This window comes from Falco peregrinus, chromosome 8 (assembly GCF_023634155.1).
Source record: "Falco peregrinus isolate bFalPer1 chromosome 8, bFalPer1.pri, whole genome shotgun sequence".
In the NCBI taxonomy this organism is placed as follows: Eukaryota; Metazoa; Chordata; class Aves; order Falconiformes; family Falconidae; genus Falco; species Falco peregrinus.
Genome location: NC_073728.1, coordinates 25,507,505 through 25,529,950, shown reverse-complemented (window position 1 = coordinate 25,529,950; position 22,446 = coordinate 25,507,505). Strand labels below are relative to the sequence as shown.

Genomic DNA, 22,446 nt, shown 5'->3' with positions numbered 1-22,446 from the left:
ATGCTTCCCTTTGCATGTCTCCCGGATTAAAGTAATGCACATCATCAAACTATGCTTTATCAAATACGTCCAATACACTTTGTGTATCAAATGTGGTGGCTGGACCATTCTAGAAGCACAGACAGTGTCTTAGCAGTGAAGTGTGACTTGTCATGGTCCTCTTGCTTGAGCCACACAGACTACCACCATTGGGAGAAGGGCAAATCCACCTGGGCTTTTAATCCTAGCCTCTCATCGTTCACTTCCTATCATTTTCTCTTGTGACACAATATTAAAATGCTTCTATCAAGTGTATCCTTCCCTTCCCTCTTACTATAGGTAGCTTTCCCGAAGGATTAAGAAAACATTCTCAAGTAGCCTTGCCTGTAAGTAACTGATTTTTCCCATCTCAAAAGCTGAAAGGCCAGCAGTGTCCATTCTTGCAGAAATGCTGCAATCACAGGGCTCTGTACAAGACGCAGAGCTGGGTGAATGGCAGCGTATCGCCCATCCTCCTGACACCCACCAGAAACGCTTACTCAACATACTGTTTTTCCAAAGAACCTCAGAAGTCTGAAAGTTTTTGCAGAAAAGCAAAAAAGTCAAGGGCAGAAAGGAAAGAAGAAAAGGGAACATGTGGTATAAGCTTGCCTTAGATGTCCACACAGACAAGAAAGCCTGAATTTCCCCGTCCTTTCACCTACATTTTGGACAGCTTACATTCATTGCTCGTCTGCGTGAGTGGGCTCTCATCATGACGGAGGCCATCAATAATCTCTCTTTCCTAGAACAGGCTCTGTTTCTGGGCAGATGGGTACACCTCTGATAATTACATGGGCAGCGAACAACTTTGCTAAGATTAATCAAAGGCAAGGTACTAATTAAAAATGACAAATAAAAAAGATGTTTTCTGCATGCTTTTACATGTGGAAGAACTTAAACCAGGAGATGGAACTCCTAACTATTTCTCATCCCTAAAAAATTGCAATTTTACTTTACAGACTAATAAATGTAGTGAAAACCTACCAGCAAAATCTATCAACATAAAAGAACAAAACCAAGACACAGAATTTTGAAGGCAATTGTGGATCATGCAACCAAATTAAAGAACCTCATATAAATATAAATCAATACATTTAACATACCGTCTGCCATTTAACTTTTGATTTTTCTGCTTCAAACTTGGCCACCTCTTTTCGGTCTTGAACTGACACCAATAATTTCCATATACAAAGTAAAACAATGCCAATGAGAAGGATAGCAAGGGTGACACCCACCATTATCATTGGGATATTTGGAAGCTGTGGGCAATCTGTGGAGACAAAACCAATTATGACTGTGGATATCCAATCAATACATTTTTAGACAATTAAGAACAGCCAAGAGGCATGCTGGGCTTCTTATTTGCTGCGAGTTGTGCATGACTTTTCTTTCAATTCCATGTTATTTTCCTCCTGCTAGCTTGCTCAAGAGCTTGTGGAACTGGCTGAAAAATATTGCATTAAATATTAATAATAAGGTATGTCATCCTAAATCCGAAACACAGCATTATACCAGCTACTAGGAAGAAAATTAACTCTATCCCAGCCAAAACCAGGACAAAGGATAAACAAATGAATTGCTAACTTTTTCCACTGGCCTTTTACTATGTTGGTTAGCAGCTGTTGGAGACCCATATTCTGAAATGTTAGAAAATTATTTTAAGATCTATGTCAATATAACTCTAGAAGAACAGGGCTGAGTTAACTAGAGTATGAATTTCACAATGTAATGGCTGAAACTCTACTTCAATTAACTAATATTTAGTGTAATGAGATTTATATCAAGGTGAAGTCACCAATGATATTGAGAAAACAGAGGAAACTGCATTTTACTCATGAAAACAATGAGGGAAAAATCCATTAGACTGGCTGAAAACATTGGACTGAACAGTCTGAATGAATTCGGCATTTCAAGTTTGGCAATAAATTTTATCATACAATATTACAGAAAGTCAAAATTAAAATTCAGGTTTTTGCTTTGCCAAAACACATGGAAAATTGATTACTTTTATATTAAAAAGTATTGCTGATGGAAGTTGGTGAACACTACTATTTTACAAATTTTTCTGCTGAACCATGGTTTAAGGACATTGAAAAATTCATTTAAGTCTTATTTGGTTTACATGACTGTAAGCCAAATGGTTTCACATTGCTTTTTTGCGTGATGTCATCGCTTCACTAATTCTGAGGAGTCTGGTTTGAGCTCTGGTTAATGCTCTGGCTACTGGTGCCATCTTGACTCCAGTTCCATAAATGAAATAAATTTCTAGAGCCTTTCTGGAGGTCTCTTCTCAGTTCACATTCACATGCGTCGCAGCTGCCACAGCACAAGTTTCCAGGCCCAGGAGCAGAGCAGCAGATGACAGAGAAACTGGTTATTGCAGAGCTGTGGGAGGGCCACTACACAGCATTTAATGAACTGTGCCTTCCCTAAGATATTTCTTTCACTTCCCCCCGCCCCCAGATCTACTTAAAATACATGGTAAATGTATTTAATAAAGCAAAAATCTTACCCTTAAGTCCTTTAGTCTTAAGGGTGTAGTTTACAAAGGGATGTGCTGCTTTAGTACTAAGCTTTGTTACAACCACCTTTAATAATAACCCATACAAAACCAGCCTACCATTCTTATGGTAGAAGCTGCTTTTTTGCACTGTGAAATCACTTTCTTTCTCACATGTATGCTAGAGAAAAGCTACGCAAAGGCTTAAAAAGCCACCATTTGTGCCAACCAAATGTGGTTCCAAATCTGCATGGCTTTCCCAAAAACATAACTAATATTTAGCACTGAGAAGCTGAGTATGTAAAAAAAAATAAGGGGAGTGGGGTGGGATCTGTATTGCCTGGAAACTAAACTGTTTGGCAGCTGAGAAGTTGTGTCTGTGTTCCCTCCTGTCCCATATGATTAGGAGGTTTAATGAAAAATCAGTAGTGAAACAACAGTAAATAAAGAAGTGATGTTAAATGAAAGGATATAAAGTGATCTGTTGAATACCAAAACTTAATGATGCTGCAACATTAAATGTAATTATAAATAAATTTTAGAATTTCATCAGGTATACCCAATCAGGCAGTCTTTTGGATATGTGTCCATCTATGGAATATATGTAATTACAAAGTGAATTCTAGCTTTCTCATATAATACAAATGACATTTGGTATCATCATCTTAGAATTGCACAGGGCTTTAGAAAAATTAACTTACTCTTGCCGCCCAGGAATCATTCTGCCCATCTTTCACGAAAGGGCAAGTATTTATTTTATTACCACATCAAATAAGGACTTGAGGAGGTGCTTTTTTGGCTGAGCAGAGGAGAGCTGTAAACACAAGGAGGTGCAGTGCTGCTTAAAAGAGCTCAGCTGCTGGGTAGCTCAGCCTGCCTGTGTCTTTAAATCAGGTTTCACACAGAAAAAGCAATATTCGCTGCTTACCCTTCTGTTCTATGCTATGAATGACTGTCCTTCCCTGTTCATCCACAGCCAGTAGAAATGTGGTTATACATTCATTTTCCCCCTGCAAAGAGCAGGGAATGGATTTTTCCTCTGAATAATCTGCAGAGGGAGGGGAAAAAAGTCACTCATCAGATCGAATGAAATTTAACATGTAATATCAAGAGAGACTGCTGGCATCGTGTTTGTCACAGCCTTGCCTGTGGACGGTAAGGAGTGAAAGACAAAAGCAGAGTTACCTTCAGAATTTCTACTAAAGTTAAACAACTTTTCTTCCAACCCAAGCTTTGTTTTGTTTCTGATTTTTCACTTGTATTTCCAAAGAACTGATCCAGGTGCTGTCAGTCTGCACTGACGACCTAGTGCACCTTATTAATCTAGCATGCTGTGAATTTCAACAAATTGGAAGTGCTTCCACAATGCTTAACCACCAGCTGTCTAGGAAATGTAATAGTCCCTAATTCCAGGACAAAGTGAACAGTACGTTCTCTTTGGTCTACAGCTACTCCTACCATGTCTAGATTATGTTTCAGAAGTAGATATAAGTACATCAAACAGCAATGGATACTGTTAAATGGGCTGCCATTCATTTCTTCCTCAATAGCCCTCTCAATGATTAGTGTGTCCAGTACTGTCACAACAGTAAATATAGAATAATAATAGAAAACTGCGATTCTGGGATCTTTGTAATGTGATTCTAGGGGAAACAGATAAAAGGTAACCTGAGATGACAGTCTGCCCCCATTTATTTGTCTCTTCATTTAATGCAGATCTGCACAAAAACTGAATACATTTTTTTTCCTGGATGATTCTTAACTGGGAAATTGGTTCTGCTAAGAAAAGTTCATCGAAAGGGAGGGAACAGGGAGCCAGGAAGAAGCTGGCTGTGAGGGACCATATAATGCAAACAAGACAGTCAAAAATGGAGACTACAGGTCCAGAGCCAGAAATGCTGTAATTTGAAGCAGAACCATTATATAATATTTTTACAGAGCAAAAATATCTGTCCTTATAACTGTGTGCAATAATACCTCTGGGCCTGAATGCTTATGTTTCCATATAGCCCAAGATTATATGGATTTCCAATGACTACAGCATTGGAAATCTAGGTATATTTTTCAATACCTTCTTAGAAAAACTTCTTAGGTTTTATTTTTAGAGGTAAGAAAAAAAAGTAGGCTTCTCAAACATTTCTTTAAAAATAATTGTGACTATTCATTATTTCTTACCTATTCAAAATTCTTACTGAAATTTCATAAGCAACTGTGCTAAAAATCTTAAGTCCTCAAACTTTAGTATGAAGAATAATGAAATATAAAGTAGGAATCAGACAGGAAGGTGAATTTTAAAGGAATCTATGGTACATAAAGAAATAAGTGCTTACTTTTTTTTATATTGGTTATTATCATGAAGTCTGGTCTTACACAAAACGCTATTAAACACCATAGAAAATAAGACAGCATAAATAGTTGACTACCCTACAGTCCTTTTCTCTGCTTTGTTATGAAAAGATAATCCTATCTGGTTGGATTTTAATGGAAACGTGTTCTTGATTTGTAATAAACTTGTATTTAACCTGTTGCCTATCCTTGGTGGCAGAGCAGTATGTTATCTATCAGGGTAACAGGCAGAGAAGACTTGCTGATTTAACAAGATTTGGTTTTGTTAGAAGGGCCAGAAACTGCAGACTGAGTGTACTGAATTAATGGCACTCATTGCTGGGTCAGAATTCCAGTAACACCATCAAAAGTTTTGCAATATTTGTTGTTTCCCAACTCTTTTAAGCAAGCAGATCCAAAGAATATTAGCTTGGTTTGTAAATGAAAAAAAAAAAAAAAAAGAAAAAAAAAAAAAGGAGGAAAAGGGTAGCTAACTATCCTGAAGGCAGAGAAAAACTTGCAGACATATTCCAAATACCATCCAGAAGGTGGTAACTACAAATATATTAGTTATTTTAAAATTGTAATTTTAAATTTAATGTCATGATTTGAGACCAAGGGGAGCAGAAATCTGATCATGTGTAAGGATGTGGAAATGAAAGCAAAGATGCCAGTTCAAGCTATTCAGAACCCAGCTTATGCTTAGCGTTTTTATTTCTCTGATGTTATTTTTAGGATGAGGGAACACTAAGAGAGGCTGTTGTATAGATTATTTTCAGTTCATCAGCACAAAAATTTGCCTAGTTAGATAAACTCCTGTAATATACACTGTTGTAATTTTCTGTGTTTTACAGTGAATCATCATCCTTTCCCCACCTCTGCCTGCAGTCTAATTCCATTAATGTCAATGGTATTTGAAATCACTGGATTCACACTGCAAGAATAATTGGGTAACAGTGGCAAGCTGAGGCGCTCAAGTGCGGAAGACTGTTTCCTAACAGATACTTAGATAAAGGTTTCAACCAAAAAAACTAACTGTAAATTTAAATGTTGCTGTGCCCTTTCTTGTTTGTCTTTTGCTCAACAAAATGCTTTTTTTAACAGCTTCATCTCACTTTGAATCAGAGCAGGGCTGATATAGACACTTATTCAGACACCAGCATCCACTTTGTTGCTGCACTGGGAATTTGTGTGGTGTCAACACCACAGGGTAGGAAAAATGGAAAGTGTAACCGTCCCCGTTGGGGCTGTGGTAGGAGCAGCCTGGCGTCCTGTGGCTGCAGTAGTGGCAGGAGTCGCTTTTGGGGATTTGCAGTTCCTCCTGGGTAGCAAGTAGAACAACAAGGGCTTCTCTTACACCCGTCTGGCAAAGGGGGGATTAGCCCGATTTAACATTCAAATATTAAAAATGGATGAAAGTAAATATTCAGAAGCGATGCCTGCTGTGCAGATAAGCCCAGTAAATAGGAGGCCACCAGCACCTCCAAAGCTGCTGTGCCACCCTGTGCCTGCTGGCTCCCCAGGCGGAGAGGATGCTCACACCACCGCTGTGCCGGTGACCCTGGTGCAGGGGAGCAGGAGGAACCCCCGGCACCCACAGAACCAAGGCAGAGGAGGCGAAAGGCATGGCTCAGAGGCTAAAACAGGCATTCCCAGCAAACAGGAAAATGTAAAGCCTACGCTTTTTGTGTTGCTCCACAGTTCCAGTCACTGTGTTGCAACATACCCATGCAAAAAAGAAAGTAAATCTTTAAAGTGCTAATATGTTATTTAATCTAGCTAGTTTTCAAAAAGCCTTGAAGCATTAAAGAAACTGAAATATGAACCAGAAAGAAGCACTATGCTACCATATTAAGATGTTCAATAATCTGTCTTTATTATGTGGTTGTTTAGTTATCTCACTTTCAATTTTTTTTTTCCTATTTAGATAATATACTTTTGATTTTAGGATTATTTTTATTATTATTATTTTGAAGATTATTTTTTTTCCCTCTCAGGACTTCTTAACGAAGCTACCTCTGTGCCAAAACAAATCCTTTGAGCTATTACACAAGCATTCAAGATGAAACACATTTTGCAACAGCTCTTTTTTTTTTTTTTTTTTTTTTTTTTTTTTAGGGATTAGGATGAAAACAGTTATCCAGTCTTCTGCTGCAAAGAAATTTTAAATCTAAAGAAGTAGCTGACAAAGCAGGGAAGCACAGGACATGAAAAAAAGGAAATAAGCAGGAACAGGAGATGATGTTGTCATGTTCGTATTCCTGTGACCTCTGTGTATGTGAACAGAGCCACTTAAGCGCCTGTTTCTACTTTTGATTAGTATTCATTATATGTGAAAGTAGACTGTCTTATATGTTCCTAGCTACAAATATCCACCATCTGGCAATAGCAACCCGAAAACTTTACTAACTGCAGAAATACAATAACAGTGTTTCTATTTTTTTTAAGCTTGTAAAGACGCTTTAATATTTATAAACAAATACTGATGTCTAGAAAGGCAAAGCATAATAATAAATGTTATAAAAATAGAAAATAAGAATTAGGTTTCTTTATGAGGGCAATATTTGCAAGTTTTGGGCTCTGTATTGTGGAGTAATATTAAGAACAAAAAGGTGTAGCTTTGATGGGAAGATGTACGTTAATGAAATTTCTGCATGCATGCAGTGCTGGATGGGCTTCCAACAGTTTGCAGGCACAAACCTTGTATGTGCATACAGCATTCTGCATTATCATCCTAATTCCTACAGTTGTCTTATTTAATGCTTACAGTATATCTGCGATGTGGATATAATGTACCTATGTCCTGCCTCACCTAACAACAGCATTTTGCCATAGGATTGGGACTAGAACTGCCGTTATAATAAATACAGACTGCCTACTGAAACAGGCGAGCACCTTCCTCTACAGGAAAGAAAAAGATGCACTCTTCCATTTAAAGTTATATTTTTTCTGAGTACTATTTTATTCAAGGTTAATTCCTATTCAGAAATTCCTATTGACAGAGGGCAGTTTTGAATTAAAGTGAGTAATCGAAAGATGCGCTGAGCCTTTAGAATACTAGAAATGTCTTTGCCACAGGTTAAAGGACTCTGTTTGCCAGCTGTAATCAAGGGTCTGCATACGGACCAGAGTCAGGTTTTGCATTTGTGTGGGAAAAGAAGCCAGGCTAGAACCCGTGGTACAGGTGTGACTTAATCTCGGGAGCTTTCATCACCCACTGATTTGTAGGGAACGTATTTATTAAATTCTATACTTTCTAGTAGGCATGATCCAATGAGTTAATTAACCTGGAAGGGTAATACCAGGACTGATCTGCATTTCCTACTTACCACAGAAGAACCGCAGACAGACAGCAATTGCCTTATGAGCCTTCACATAATTCCACAGCAGAAAACCAAGGCTACTTTCAAATATAAAATTACTGAAAGTGGAAACTATCACTATCATGCATGGACAGAAAAGGAAGTCTGAGGATACAAACCCTTTGCTGTGCTGATGGTTGCATCAACTGATTTGCATTTTTCACTGCATTCTCCCAGTGACTTGTCATCAGAAGCCAAGTGACATTCCACACAGCTCCTGCAGAAAATAATTCAGCAGCTCATCAATCTCTGCCTGTCACAAAGCAAGAATATAAAAGCCAGTACATATGCATCTGCATTTTAAAAAGCAGCTAAACAAAAGGGTTTGTGCTATGGATAAAGTAGTTCTCAGAAATATGATACGTATTGCCACAAAAAAAAAAAAAATCAACAAAACCCCCACAAACCACCAAAAAAGTCCCTCTACCTGAATAAAGGTATTGTGGATAAGCTCTCTCTTGTTCCTCCCAGCCTATTAGCTACCAGACAGAACCCCAGGCAACATTATTCATGTAGGTCTATCAAAGACATGGGGTGACTCACATGTAACATTCATTTTCAGAAATAAATATTCTGAACTAAGCTCACGCTAAATACCAGCTGAAGGAGTGCCTATCAGGTTAACGATATCTGAAATCGACTTCAGAGACATCAAGCTTGGGCACCTACTATAAGTCTTCCTTTGTTGAAAGTCTGTTGAATAATGTATTAAAACACTATTCAGGTGTCTTAACAGATGTCTCTTGAATGTGATTACTTGTCTCAGGAATTACTTACTCAGATCCTAATTATACCATTGCAATTTATTGGGAAATTATTTACCTTATTTAATGGTGGAATGACTGAAATATTATTTTAAAATGCAATCTAAACCAATTCCTTTAGAAGTCTCTGAAAATCTTCCCAGAAATTCAATGAGGATTTTAATAAATCCAGAGTTTATTCATGGAAAAAGGAAACAACAAACAGAATTCATATATGAAAATTTTTGATGCACAATGTATCTTGCTGATTCTTCACAAATAGCTTTGGCCAGACTGAGGGGCTGAGACTCTGAGAAGCAGCCTGAAGGACTGACTGCTTAAAGATAAGAAAAGAGAACAACTGCGACAAAACATTCCCCAAAAACCTCACCGTCTCCTGTTGCATTGAATTGACATGTATCCATGGGAGTAGGCTGAGGCTGCTGAGATTATCTTCACGGGATGAAGATGATCTTATCACTCGCTGTGGAGATGGCGGATAGTAAAAGCAAGCGGGTAATGGGATAGCCTCTATCTCATGGAGACGCATTCAGCGTTGTTGGTGTTTGTCATATTTGCCATGTTTCTCATACTACCACTCTTTTTCTCAGCTGCCTAGCCATTGATCTCCATCCCCCCTGACCTGGTCTTTCAGCTCTCTTGGTTACCCTACCCAAGTATTCCCAATGCTCTCTCTCTTTTGGCTTTCCCTGCCCTGCGTTTCAGCAAGGGCTGAAACAGAGAGAAAAGATCTAACAATGCATACAATATACATGTTTGAGTAGGCTAATGTAATGCCCATCATGTAACTTTATATTTCTTATTCTCTGCCAAATTGGGCGGAGCAAAACAGCAGCATTGTCCTTCGTGTTTAGAGCAGCTTCATGCAGAAGTTGTCTTTACTTAAAGCTTTGAACAATTGGATAGGCTTGCTTTTGTAGGTCAAATTTAGCACTAACATAAATGATGATTTAATCACATGCCATAGAATAGCTTCTCATCTCAGATATAGTGTAGGCTGCAACAGCAGGCATGAAAATACAGTGGTAGAGAGCTGGTATGGAAGAGAAATGGGCCTTAACTCTAAATAAGTAGACGTGACACCATCATGAAACATTAATGAAACTTACACTGACTCCAGCGCTCAGCAAGCAAAACCCGGGTCATTAATATCATGTGTTCCATGAAGCTTAATTCAATTTCTAGCTTAGATTTCTACTGAAGACCGCTCGTTTTAGACTGACTTTAGCCTGGCAAGAGCTCATGTAATACAAGGGTAAGCGTGGGTCTACTTAGAGTGGTCAGCTTTATGCCACACACATTTTTGGTTGCTTCTCCTATCATGCACTGTACCATACACCACATGTCACAGCAGAAAAGATACATAAATTTTGTATGCTCAGTGAACGGAAGACAATTCACCATTTACAATCAATTTAGCATCCACTTATACATGACATACAGCTACCCACTGATTTCATCCCTAGACTATGACCTAGTTTATCATAGTGGGGCCTCTTTAATTCAGCCAGGCTTAACTGAATTTGGACTACGAATTTGCACATGTGTAAAGCTTGAGCAGACAGCATGACCTTATTAATTCATATGCATGAGAATGGTAATACAAATGTCAAATTTTTCTCTGAGTCCTCAATTTTGCTGTGGCAGCTATGCTGGGATATTTTCATTCTGTATTGTGGACTGGAAGGAGGTTCATCTGTCATTGTCTGATGTTGTCATATAAGGCCACCATTCTGATTAGTTGTACAGCCAGTGACAGCAGTGGAAGTGTGATGTTTTACTTGTGCTGCTCTAAGGTGATTAAACTGTTTTCCATACAGTTCTTTTGTGCAAAAGTAATGCTGATAAATGGTTGATGTACGTGTTATGGCTACCCCTCTCAAAGGGCAGAGAAGATCTTGAGTTCTGGTCTGTAAATCCAATTTACGGTAGTGGCAGTGAGCACACTGCTGAGGCAATATAGGAACTAGATACCTGGATGATATAAATATCGGAGACAAAAACAGCACATTACCGCCTGGAACTGCAAGGGTCACTGCAGAGAGGGCATTTTTCACACATTTGGCCTGAAGCCCCTGGATGGGTGCAAGCACAAGACCCACAGATGCATTCGCCTCTCCCACTGCACAGTGTCCCATCCTCAGCAATACAGGCGCTGGTGTCAGTTGTGCAATTACAGTATTCCCCAGTCCATCCACTGTGGCACATGCATTCCCCGCAGTCACAGTCACCATTGCCTGGAAAGACATTTATCATACTTCAAATCAGTCTTTTAATACGAATCTGAATGATGGCCTTTAAAATCATTCTCCTTAATAGCAGGTATTTTCCCCTCTCCACCTCTTCTCACTCTTAAACATTTCTTCTTCCCCCAGCATTTTCAGTTTTAAGCCAGAGGATCAAATTTTCACTTAGACTGGCTGTAAGCCAGTGCAGCTCCATTCTCTTCACTGGAGTCCTCCACATAGATCTTATATCCTGACAGTGCACAATCTAATGCATAAATCCTCTTTCATTTATAGCAGCAGAATTTCAGCCTATCTATTCAGCACAATCTCATTGCTGGTTCCTGCCAGTTTAATGCTATTCCCATTGTTTCAATAGAATCACTTCTGATTTATAATGGTATAGCCCAGGAAAAAAAATCATAAACAGAAGTTCTCCAATTCTGATTGTATGTTACCAAGATAAACCAAGAATCATTGAGGTTACTGGGTTAAAATTATAAAAATACCAGAATTATCCTAAAAGTGGTTAGTTAAGATTAATTAAGATTGCCATGCTTTGCTAATTACATCAGAGTGAAATTTTACACTGGCTAACGCTGACGTATGTCAATATACTCACCTATACTCATCTACAGCCATGAAAAGCCTGACCCACCGTGATAGTAGCTGATATGCTCCAATAAAGCCATGCCAACTTAGACTAGCTGGGTAAAGGTTTTTAAATTTGAAATCAGGGTTAAAAACTGTTTCTTGGTTTAAGTCTAAACATCATTCAGAAATTGTAAATTACACTTCATACAGAATAGATCGCAACGGCATATATGATAAAAATATAGATTCACAAGCTCATAGCTGAGAGCAAGGCAATAAAGCTGGAAAATGCAGGCACCAAAAAGGACCGTACCTCCACACTGGAGCCCTCTGTGTCTCACACATGAGAAGTCATCGCACTCGCAGCGCGGCCCATACACCTTCCCGTACAGGGACGGGTGGCAGACGCACTGCCCGCAGTAGCAGTCCCCTCTCCCGCTGCAGGAGCTCTGCTCCGCCGAGCCCTTGCAGGAGCTGGTGCCGAGGGAGCTCTCGTCACACTCGCAGCGTGGCCCCGCGTAGCCCGGGCTGCAGACGCACACCCCGCACTCCAGCGATCCCTTCCCCTTGTTGCATTTTGGGCTGTTCAGCTCGGCCTTTGCCTGACAGTTACAGCTGCACTGGGGGTGAATTTCCATTTCCAGAGTGTCGCTGAGCCCCACGGGTTTTATCACAATATGCCTTCTGGCTTTTTCACAAGAGGAGAGTCTTACAGTCATGTTGAAAGAGACCTGAAAGAGAAATTGGTGGCTGTCCATGTCTGCAGCACACGTAGCTCGGCAGGGTGCTCTGGGAGCACAACGCAGAGGACAAAAGGTCATCGATATCACCCACTTTTTTGTAACTTGTTTGGAGGAAGACCATTTAATAAAGAATAAAAAACATCTCTATTCTGGTGTTGTAAATTCTCTGGACATCATGTCTTTTGAGAATTTGTTCTTTACTTACTGTGTCCCCCACTTTAACACGAGAGCATTTCCTCTGATGTGGAGAAAAGGTCCCCTCGTTACAGATGGCTGTGAAAGAGAGATTGAGCCCATCTGTCTCTCCCAAGATCTCCAGCTCCACCTCGGATCTCAGCTCCTTAAAGGAAAAAGGGTGTGAGATGAATGGAGCAATAACGCTGCCAAGCGCTGCTAATGGTCCACATCTGTGTAACATGGACTGTGACTTATTCCGACTTACACAGGAGTAAATTTGTGGATTTGGCACTTTATTTACAGACTTCTCTGTGGCAAGAAAAACAGGGAACGAGCAAAACATAGTGCCGACAGAAGCGGCTCTCAGTGGAAAGCAATGGTGGTATCAGTTTAATATCCGCTGTCACGGGGCTTATTTCCTGCCCTTGCAGGAGAATAAATTCAATGTTTTATTAAATCATCTTTCATCACTGAGTGCTCTGCTGACTGATACAGCTTTTCCTTTAGCTCAGGTTTTACTGAGGAATGGATTTGTGTCCTTGATTGCATTGCTAGCACCGGGCTTTTCCTGATTAGCCAGCCTATGTCAATATTGCTCTCTCTTTATCTCTCCTGGTAGAATCAAACCTCACCATCTCTCTCGTGGCAGTGTAGGCTCTGAGCTCAGTTTTGCGTCAGCGTGAGGCCTCCACCAGTTAGCCTGATCTTTCCCGGGCCAGAGCCAGAGTCGAGCCCCATGGCGAGCTCCTGTGGCTAGGGGCTGGCTCCCTGCCTTTCTTTACCTGATGGAAATTCCTGCTTCATGAGCTGTTGGTGATGTTTCGAGTTGAATTCAACAACGTTCTCATTTCTTAAATCAATTTGTCCAGTCAAACTTTCATTTCTTAAGTGAAAAACTTACTTCCTGAACTCTCATACCAGGTTTTTATATTTAACTCTTTAAAATATTTTATAGCAACTTTGCTTACACAACTTAACCTTAATCCAAAGCCTAGAGCAGACCATGGGGAAAATCCCTATGACTTCACTGGACTGTAAATCTAGGAAATGGAAATTTTTCAAAAGTACCTTAGCAATTGCTGAACAAATGTCTCACTGACTTAGCTTTGTGCTCTCCTGAGTTTAATTGCTTTACAAAATACCCCCTGCATGTCAATCAGAGCATGAGGAGCTCCCTGACCTTACTTCAGTGAGTCATTCTAGTAAAGGCATCAAGATGACTCACTGGAGTAAAGGTCTGGTGGGGTAAAACAAACTAAAAGTAGAATAGGTATAAACCTGCATAGACAACTCCCTGTCCTTTGTACATGCCCTGGATTCCCTGGGCATTTGTCTTAGGGTTGTGTTTGGCATGTTTTTTTCAACATCTTTTTCATTTGGAAAACCTTATCAGTAAACCAAAGTAATACGTGTGCAAGACGGATTCACATGATACCCAGAGCTCTTTCCAGCACCCAGCCAGAGCAGTAAAACTGTGCCCTGGCCATCAGGTTGGTAATGTTGGTAGCTCTGGATTCTCCAATTTTCCCTTCATGTTTGTTTTGCAGTGAGGTGCTTGTGTTGGTATTGAAATAGTGCAGAGGGTCTTAGATAACAATTAGTTTGCAATAGCTGGGCTCTCACAAAAGGACCAAATATAGCAAACCTCTAGATAAAACTGTGAACATTGGTATGTGCTAATTTACAGGAAATATCACCAAATAGTCCCTCTCCCACCAGCAGCAAAACTACAAGGCTCAAATGGAGTGCAACTATGAGAAAAATTCAATACTGCTGAACACAGAGCCGGAATACTTTGCATCCTGGTTTTGTACTGGGTCATTTGAACATGTCTTGCTGTTGTGAGAGGTCAAAATATGCACCTTACACCACTGAAAATGAACACGTACACTGTGACAAACTGCAGTTTCTTAGATCTTAATATCTGAGGACTTGTAATGGTGTTTTGAATCCAGTAAGCTGTCTGGTCACAGGGACAAATAGACAGTTTGGTGAGCTATAACCCACTCACCAAGAAACCATGCTTGCGGTCAAAATTTTTTCTGAATGACACAACAGACAAAGCAATGCTACAGACTTGTTCCCTTGTGTTCTCTGTCCTTTTTTAATATAGTATTTCTTTGGTCTTATTTTCCTGTAAGTGAAAGGACCAAGCACTGAAAAAAAAGAGCAGAATTTTTTTGAAATTCTAAAATCCTGGAATGACTTCAATCAAATGGCCTGATACCTGTCACAATGCATTTTAGCCTACAGCTCTGCGATACAACGTTATGCAGTATTCAATGTTAAACAAAGCAGGTAGAAATATGCTTACAGAAGAAAATGAATCATACTTGGAAAGAACATGAGAACTCCTTTTAACAAATATTTTGACAATTCAGACTTTCTTAACTCTGCTTACTTCCTCTCTGAAGCTTTTAGATAGCAACACATAGTGAATGGCATTAGCAAACCTTGTGTTTGTACAGCAAGCAAAGGCTCAAAAGCACTTTAAATCATTAAAAGATTCAGCCTATGTTCTTGGGTGGGGGTGAGGGAAATAGTTATTTCTTTTTTGTGAGTAAAAAAGCAGAGACACTGGACATTGAATTACATTTCTGAGAGTATGAAAAGTCTGTGACAAAAATGGAATTAGATCTTCTGTTTTGCATGTGATTTTCAACCATAGGTCTACCTGCATTTCCCCCTTCCCAGTCCAAAAAACCCCAGATGTCTTCACCTATGTCAAATAAGGTGGTTTTCAGTGTTTCCTGCTTGGAAGATTTTAAATCATGAAGTAATAATATTGTTAACCTTTGAGGTTAAGTGCAATAAAATGGGCTCTGGGAAATTTGGGTGTAACAAGTTGCTACTTGTACGCTTTGTACATCTTGAAACATATGTGGGATTTTAAGAACCTATGAGCAATTTTGGCGCATGGTCCAGACATGCTGTACCTGAATGAGGATGTGACAAGTTATGGCCCAAAGGCAGAAGCACCATTCCTGCAGCTGCCTTCCTGCCGCTACGGGAGGGGAGCGAGCACGGAGCTCAGAGCCCCCTCCAACCCTTGCCCACAAAATGGCTGAAACTGAACAACTCAGGACCAGCTGAAACAACTCAGGAGCTGCACCGAAATCACCACTGACAGCTCTGGGAGACGACTTGCTCAAAGCATGCGACAGCCAAAAAGCCAACAGTGTCCTTGGTGTCACAAGCAAGGATGCTGAGAACAAGACAGAATTTTGCCTCTGTTTATTAGCGTACCCTGTCTTGCTTCTGGTCCCCACATCTCAGGAAGGACTCATTGAGTCAGGGAGGGTAAAGAGAAGGTCAGATAAAGTCACCAAGGGGATGGAGCAGCCAAGGAGAGACTTAAAAAGCTGGGATTGTCCAATTTGGAGAGAAGATTTGGGGGGTGGAAGGTGTCTCAATGACAAATTATTATGAAATCATCAAGACATGAAGGAAGATAAGGTGAATGCAGAGCTGTTATTCACAAAACCTTGCAACACGAGAACTAAGTGCATTCAGTGAAATTTTAAAGCATAGGGAGTATTTTAAAATGGGAAAGAAACCTCCACGTATCTTGACACAGTGGAACTGAACTCCTTTTTTCCACACAAGGCAATGGAGACTGAAAATATTAGCATGTTCAAAAAGGACAGTAGGAAAAAAAAAATAATCATGCACAGTAGGTACGTATGCAGACACTGAGGGGAAGAGGCAAGGATGCACTCTCCACCTTTCCAATGTCCCAGCACAGTAGAATGTGCCATGACACCACAATTAGAGGAAGCACCATTCTGCACTTGATACAATGTTACAGCAAAGGCACCAGGACACAGCAATGGGACAACTATTTCATGTTTTTGCGTTACTTACTGGAAAATGGTATTTCAGCTGTTAAATGTAGGAATGTCTATATGTTAGAGTGCCAGCCTCAAGAAATCCTGATAGGAACCAGATGTGACAGGTTGGACTGCAGAAGTGAAATCCTGGTGTCAACTGGATGTTGAGCAATAACTTTGCTCATAAAAAGATTTCCCCCTATATTTATTACATTTGGAGACTACCAAGATTAAGGTAAAAGCTCTTTGCTTATTTCATTTTCCATAGGACAGAGAATATTTTGGTGGTTTGTATTTCATTTAAAGATTGTAACTCACCAATTGTATTGTTTTTGGAAGAGTTAAGAGACTTAGAAGAATCTGGTTTGCTTTCCTATCATCCAGACCAAAATAATTTTGGGGTGTAACTTTGATCATCTCATTCAGGTGATAGGAGGAAGAGCAGGGAAAAAAAAAAAAAAGGAAAGAAACAGAAGCTATTTGCAAAGAGTTGTTTGTCATTGTAGGCAACTGGTGGAGCAGGTTTTTAATAAAAAGGAGCTGAGACGGAAGAGAGAAATCAATAGTATATCAGCATATATGTAAACTATAAAGCTGTGTAGACATGTAGAACTGTGTAAAAACATTCCCCTGACAGAAGAGAACCAGGTTGCCAGGGTGCATTCTACAAGCAAAGTTCTGAGGAGCAGCACTGTGTTTATGTTCCTATCATCTTTACAGTATTTCTTAGTATTATCTAAACAAACCCATTTCAGTTCCTGCATTCTGTTTTTTAAAAACCTCAGAACAGCCTCAGAGGGGCAGCATCAAATTGCTAAAGCATAGCACTTTTTTCCCCGATATTCCTGCAGAGCAATTGTACATCTGCTCTGGTGACCACTACCGATGGGAAGAGAGTTGAGTCCCTGTCGAGGTATTGAACCAGGAGACCTGACTACCTATACTAAAGAAGTCTTAAGAGTAGGTGTGAAATACAGGACTATGAAGAAGGCAAGACAGATGAGACACTGATGGGAATTTAACATTCAAGCAGAACTAAGGCATGACAGAAAGTTATAGGAATTTTGCTTGTGTGCTCACTTAATCCTCAGGGTGAACAAAACTTTTCCCATTAAGGTCAGCACCTAAGCATAAAAAAGGATGTTCTTGTAATCACTGCATAAAAAGAATCAAAGACACTAGTTTTTACCAAATTGTAATCTAATTTTGATAACACAGACATACAGGAAGAAAACACTTTATAACCATCTTACCTGATAAGCAGCAATGATCAGCTGGAGAATATTTCCAGAATCCTTCTGTAATCGTCCAACTGTAGCTCCAGGAATAAGCTTTGCATAGTTCTGAAAATACAAAAAGAATTTAAAGCACAAAAAACCAACTAGCTGACAAGGAGCTACCATCTGGAAAAAAGCAAAATATATTAAAGCCAACTAAAATAAACAATGGTGACATTTTCAAAGACCCTCGTAGACTCAATAACACATGTCCTATTGAAAAAGACCTATGGAGAAGTGCTAATTTCACTGAAAGTTAATGGGAAATATATTGTTTAATCACCTCTGTGTGCTTGGAATTTTGAAAAATGTTTGAAAAATAGTATTTTTCAGCTCTAATTTTCAGAATCTTGAAGGAAGGTATTTTCAATCAACAGCTGTGTTTTTCTCTAATACAAATAGCCAAAACCAGAGTCAGCTGCTCTACTGTTGCTGTACTGTTTGAGAGTCTTGGACCCTACGTTCAGTAACAGCAGCCACTTTTTAATCTTTGCAAGCAACTGAACATCTTGAATTCTGATTATTGAGGGCAGAGAAGGTAAGAACTTCAAGGGTTACTAGAACTTTGAACAAAAGCCCTTAAAAAGCTACTGCTGGTTTATGTTTGATCTAACACCCCACATGCATCCCAGTGGTCTGTGGCTATAATTGATTGTATGCTAGCTTTACGTTAATAATATAGTGTCAGTTTAGCAATTTATTTCAATGATAAAGATACTTTCTTTTCTTTTTGCATTAAATTGCATTGTGACACTAACATGACAGCTAGCAGCTAGGTTTTAAGTATGGTCCATTAAAATTAATCTTGCCTGATTCTATGTGAACTTCTTTTACTCGTACCTGTGCTTAGGGAAAATAGTAAGTGTTCATTATTAAAAAAAAAACCACGTTGTAGCATTTATTTTCTTTCCCAATGTATCATATCAACACTGTTATTTTAATTTAAAAAAATCCACAGAGCTATTAATAAACATGGATAATTTGATACCCTTATATCCCTCTTACACTTCACATCTCCAAAAGCCCTGTGATTACTTTATATATTATGTATGGAATACTTATCATTCATTAGATTTCTAAAGTGCTATTGTAAATCAGTGGGATTAACTGCATTTTATGTCACAGCTGGTATCTTTGCATTCCTGACTCCTCCTGTGATTAGGGCTCTCTCAAGGATTCCTAGAATATTGAAACTCTGCTTCTTGTACACGTGGACCTTTTGGGAGATAATTATAAGAAAAGATGATAAACCTGGAATTTAAAGTGTAGCACCCTTTAATCTGTGGTATGCAAAACAAACAGCAGGGATATACTGTTCTGAAGACTTTGTTTGATCTTTCCTCTTTGAACAAAAATTTTCTGCATGGTGATACAAGGATGAAATTGCAAGCCCAGACTAAGTGTGTATCTCCAGTCCATTGGTTAAACCCTGTTTTCACAAATATTTCTCCTTAACCATTAACAAGGTGAGGCAGTCTGATGCTTTTAGAGTGCTACTATTGTAAAACATCCAAAGGATGTCATTTAATTTAGTCTTTTCGCTAACAGTCACTAAAAGGTTAACTGTCATTTTACAGAGATATTCTAATTCATGTTAGTGACATTTGACAAATATATATTTGAGTTCAGTGAGGTTATGTCAAACTTTTAGCAGTGTAATTGATAGAAGGACTTTCATCATAAATAAAGTGTTGTGCCAAATTTATAAAAATCATTTGAAATTATGTACGAGTGTGGAGACTGGAGTATTTTTTAGTTCAATTTTCAGCAGTGAAATGTAGTCTGAAAACCCAATTTTCAAGCTATGTTTTCCTGTGATGTAAAAACAAATAATTTGCCTAAAAAAGAGCAATTTCTGTTTCAGAAGTGTTGCTTAGTCAGGATTAGAGAGAGTTTTTTCCCTTATCTAAGCTTGAAAAAAAATTTTTAAACTCTGCTTGAAAACAAGTAATATCAAGAATAATAATAACTTCATGAAACCTTAAAGATTGGCGTTTTCTTTTATGCCAAAATAGGATTTATGCATTTTGTCAAAATACCATTATTACCGCAATATTCACAGATGCTTTTTGAGTGCATAGCTTTTATAGAATAAAAGCATTCCCTGTTACTTTGGTAAGACTCAGCTGAGACTGATGCAAAAAGGTAGACATACATGAATGTATTTTAAAAGACCTTTTCTGAGGAAAAAAAAACCCTAACTCCTCCTTTTTTTGAAAAAAAAAATCATTTTTATAAGTAATCTCACAATTATCAGGGCTCAGTATAAGAGAGGAACTTCCTCCCCTTTCTTGCATTTGATTTTGAGTGGCCTTATAGATGTTTCTATGTGACTGCTTTTAAAGTTCTTGTGGTCAGGGAGAGCATTAGATCTAAACTTACCCCCTCTTTTAGATTGCTGTCCCGTAGCTGTTTGGTTGCATGGAAGGATCGAAACTAACACCATCTACGTTACAAGCATGTGTATTCTGTGCTCATGCAATCACAATATTTGTGTGTTAGGTAATAATACACAAACACATATGTGGATAAACTGAAAATTCAGTGAAGAGGATCAAGAATATTAAATGACTGAATTATTTGGGGCTAAATTGTTGGGGATTATACAGGGCTAGAAATATAAAATATATATTTGACAGTCTGAACAGTACACAAGACTAATGGAATCTATCAAGTCTATTTAAAGAAGTGCTTTCTAAGTCCTCACAGTCATTTTAATGTAAGTTTGTCCCTAGGAACTGAATTATAAATAGCAATAGTCAGTTTCGGGGTCTGATATAATTAGATGCTGAGTTCAAGTAGATTTGAGATGGGATACTTGGGAAGAGGCTTCCCACCTCAAAGGATAATGAAATCTGGGAGGATTTTCTGAGGGAGATTGCAGAATCCCACCACTGAGGCTGTTAAAAAAGTAGTAAAACACCACTACAAGAGTGGGTTAATGGTGGTGCCCAAGTGCCAGCTTAAGGTCCTCTCCCAGCTCATCCAGGCTACCTGAGCAATGGCCTTAATACAAAAATAACTCTTGTTGTCTTGCTTTGCTCTTTGTACATTCTTAAGCATGGATACCTGGTTATTTACATTTATATTACAAATTTTAGTCATGCAGATGAAAACATGACACTATTGGCCTGTTTGCAGGTCCTAGATATACCCTTGAAAGTATACTGTAGTATGGAAAAACGGCACTGTGGGACTTATATATGACTTTTGTACTTGCTTTGACTGATTTCCCACATCACATACAGGACTGAAATCAGACCATGACAACTATAGCTATCCAAATAAGTGACAGAAAGCAGTATTAAAAGATGAAAGCAGCAGATAGAATATACTGAATGGGATTACTATATACCCTACAAAATAGAAGATAGTTGCACTTTTTTTTTCGTAAAAAAGAAAGTAACAAGAACAAACCATTCCCCTGTTGGGTTAACAATGGCTTGCATTTTTTGTTAGCTATAAATCTTCATTTAGTGTTCCCAGTGAACAAAGGGTGTCACTTGATAACTTTGATACTAGTATAACACTGACACAGGGATACTGAAATAGAAACCCTCTGATAAGAACTCTGTTGGCCAACTCTGAGGGTGACCACCAGCAATTTCCAAGGGAAAATACAACGCCATCAGTAAGACAAAAGTTTCTTTGGACAAAGTAAGGCCCTGTAAATTAAAGAGATACTTCTCCTATTAACATAAAAAAAAAAATATTTCATTCATCATTAATTGGGCCCCTCTTAAGAAACTGTTGAGCAATGATGAGATTTAGTAAAAGGTTTTAATGTACAAATGTAAACTAATCTATGCTATGACTATAGAATCCCACTGCATTTATAAGCGATTGACTTCTGCTGTTGTTGATTTAAACTTCCATGCTTCAGCTCAGTATTCAGTACACTCTTTAGAAAAGCTTGGCACTTAGTGCTCCGCGATGCAGAGTCTTGTCAAGCCTGTGGTCTGAGAATCAGTTTATGAAAGATGTATCTCTTGTAACTTTTGTCAAACACCTGGAGTATTAGTCTTACTAAAGACAACTCTGCCCCTGGAATCAGTTGCAGAGGCACTGGAGGTGGGGGGCTTCCCTGGGTTACACAGAGGGCAGAAACAGAAAACCCTGGTACTGCTGAGTACCTCAAGGACTCATCTGCCCTCTCTGCTGTAACACCGGATCTTTTTCCCTACCCTTTCTTTCCTATTTTCTGTGTGGTTATCACATTGAGGAGCACCTTCTCATTTCTTTACTTTTGGCTTCTATTGAGGAATGTTCTGTGAAGATTTTTCCTTTGGAAAGCCAAACCTGTTGTATCAGCAGGATCGACCGTATTGACTCCCTCTCAACCAACCTGAACAAATTTGTAGGCATGATTTCTCTCCCCTTGTCCCCTTTCGTGCAGCAGTGTGCAGCCAGGCAGCCAAGGTTAGGCAGAAAAATCCCTTGTTATCCTCATGGAATTCTTATCTAGAATTTCTTTGTGCATGCAAAGATTTCTTTCCAGCAGCAGGACTGGCCAGAAAAGGAAATAAGAATTGCCAGTATCCTTCTCATTTTATCTTAGAGGGCTTTTGCTGGCATTCACTGCAAAAAGCAGTTAAGCAGCCGTTGGTGGCTTTGCCTCAGCTCACAGC

At 39.0% G+C, this 22,446-nt stretch overlaps 1 protein-coding gene across 1 annotated transcript in view; it reads right to left on the bottom strand.

The window, feature by feature from the left end:
- Nucleotides 1–22,446, bottom strand: part of ITGB6 (integrin subunit beta 6) — a 35,806-nt gene that overhangs the window by 4,468 nt on the left and 8,892 nt on the right. Inside the window, exons 9-15 of the mRNA XM_027782356.2 lie at nt 17,795–17,884; nt 12,740–12,874; nt 12,105–12,522; nt 10,987–11,209; nt 8,328–8,425; nt 3,450–3,569; nt 1,125–1,291 (exon numbers count right to left, since the gene is read on the bottom strand). Of these exons, the coding sequence (XP_027638157.1) occupies nt 1,125–1,291; nt 3,450–3,569; nt 8,328–8,425; nt 10,987–11,209; nt 12,105–12,522; nt 12,740–12,874; nt 17,795–17,884 (1,251 nt within the window). The remainder of the gene's footprint in view (nt 1–1,124; nt 1,292–3,449; nt 3,570–8,327; nt 8,426–10,986; nt 11,210–12,104; nt 12,523–12,739; nt 12,875–17,794; nt 17,885–22,446) is intronic.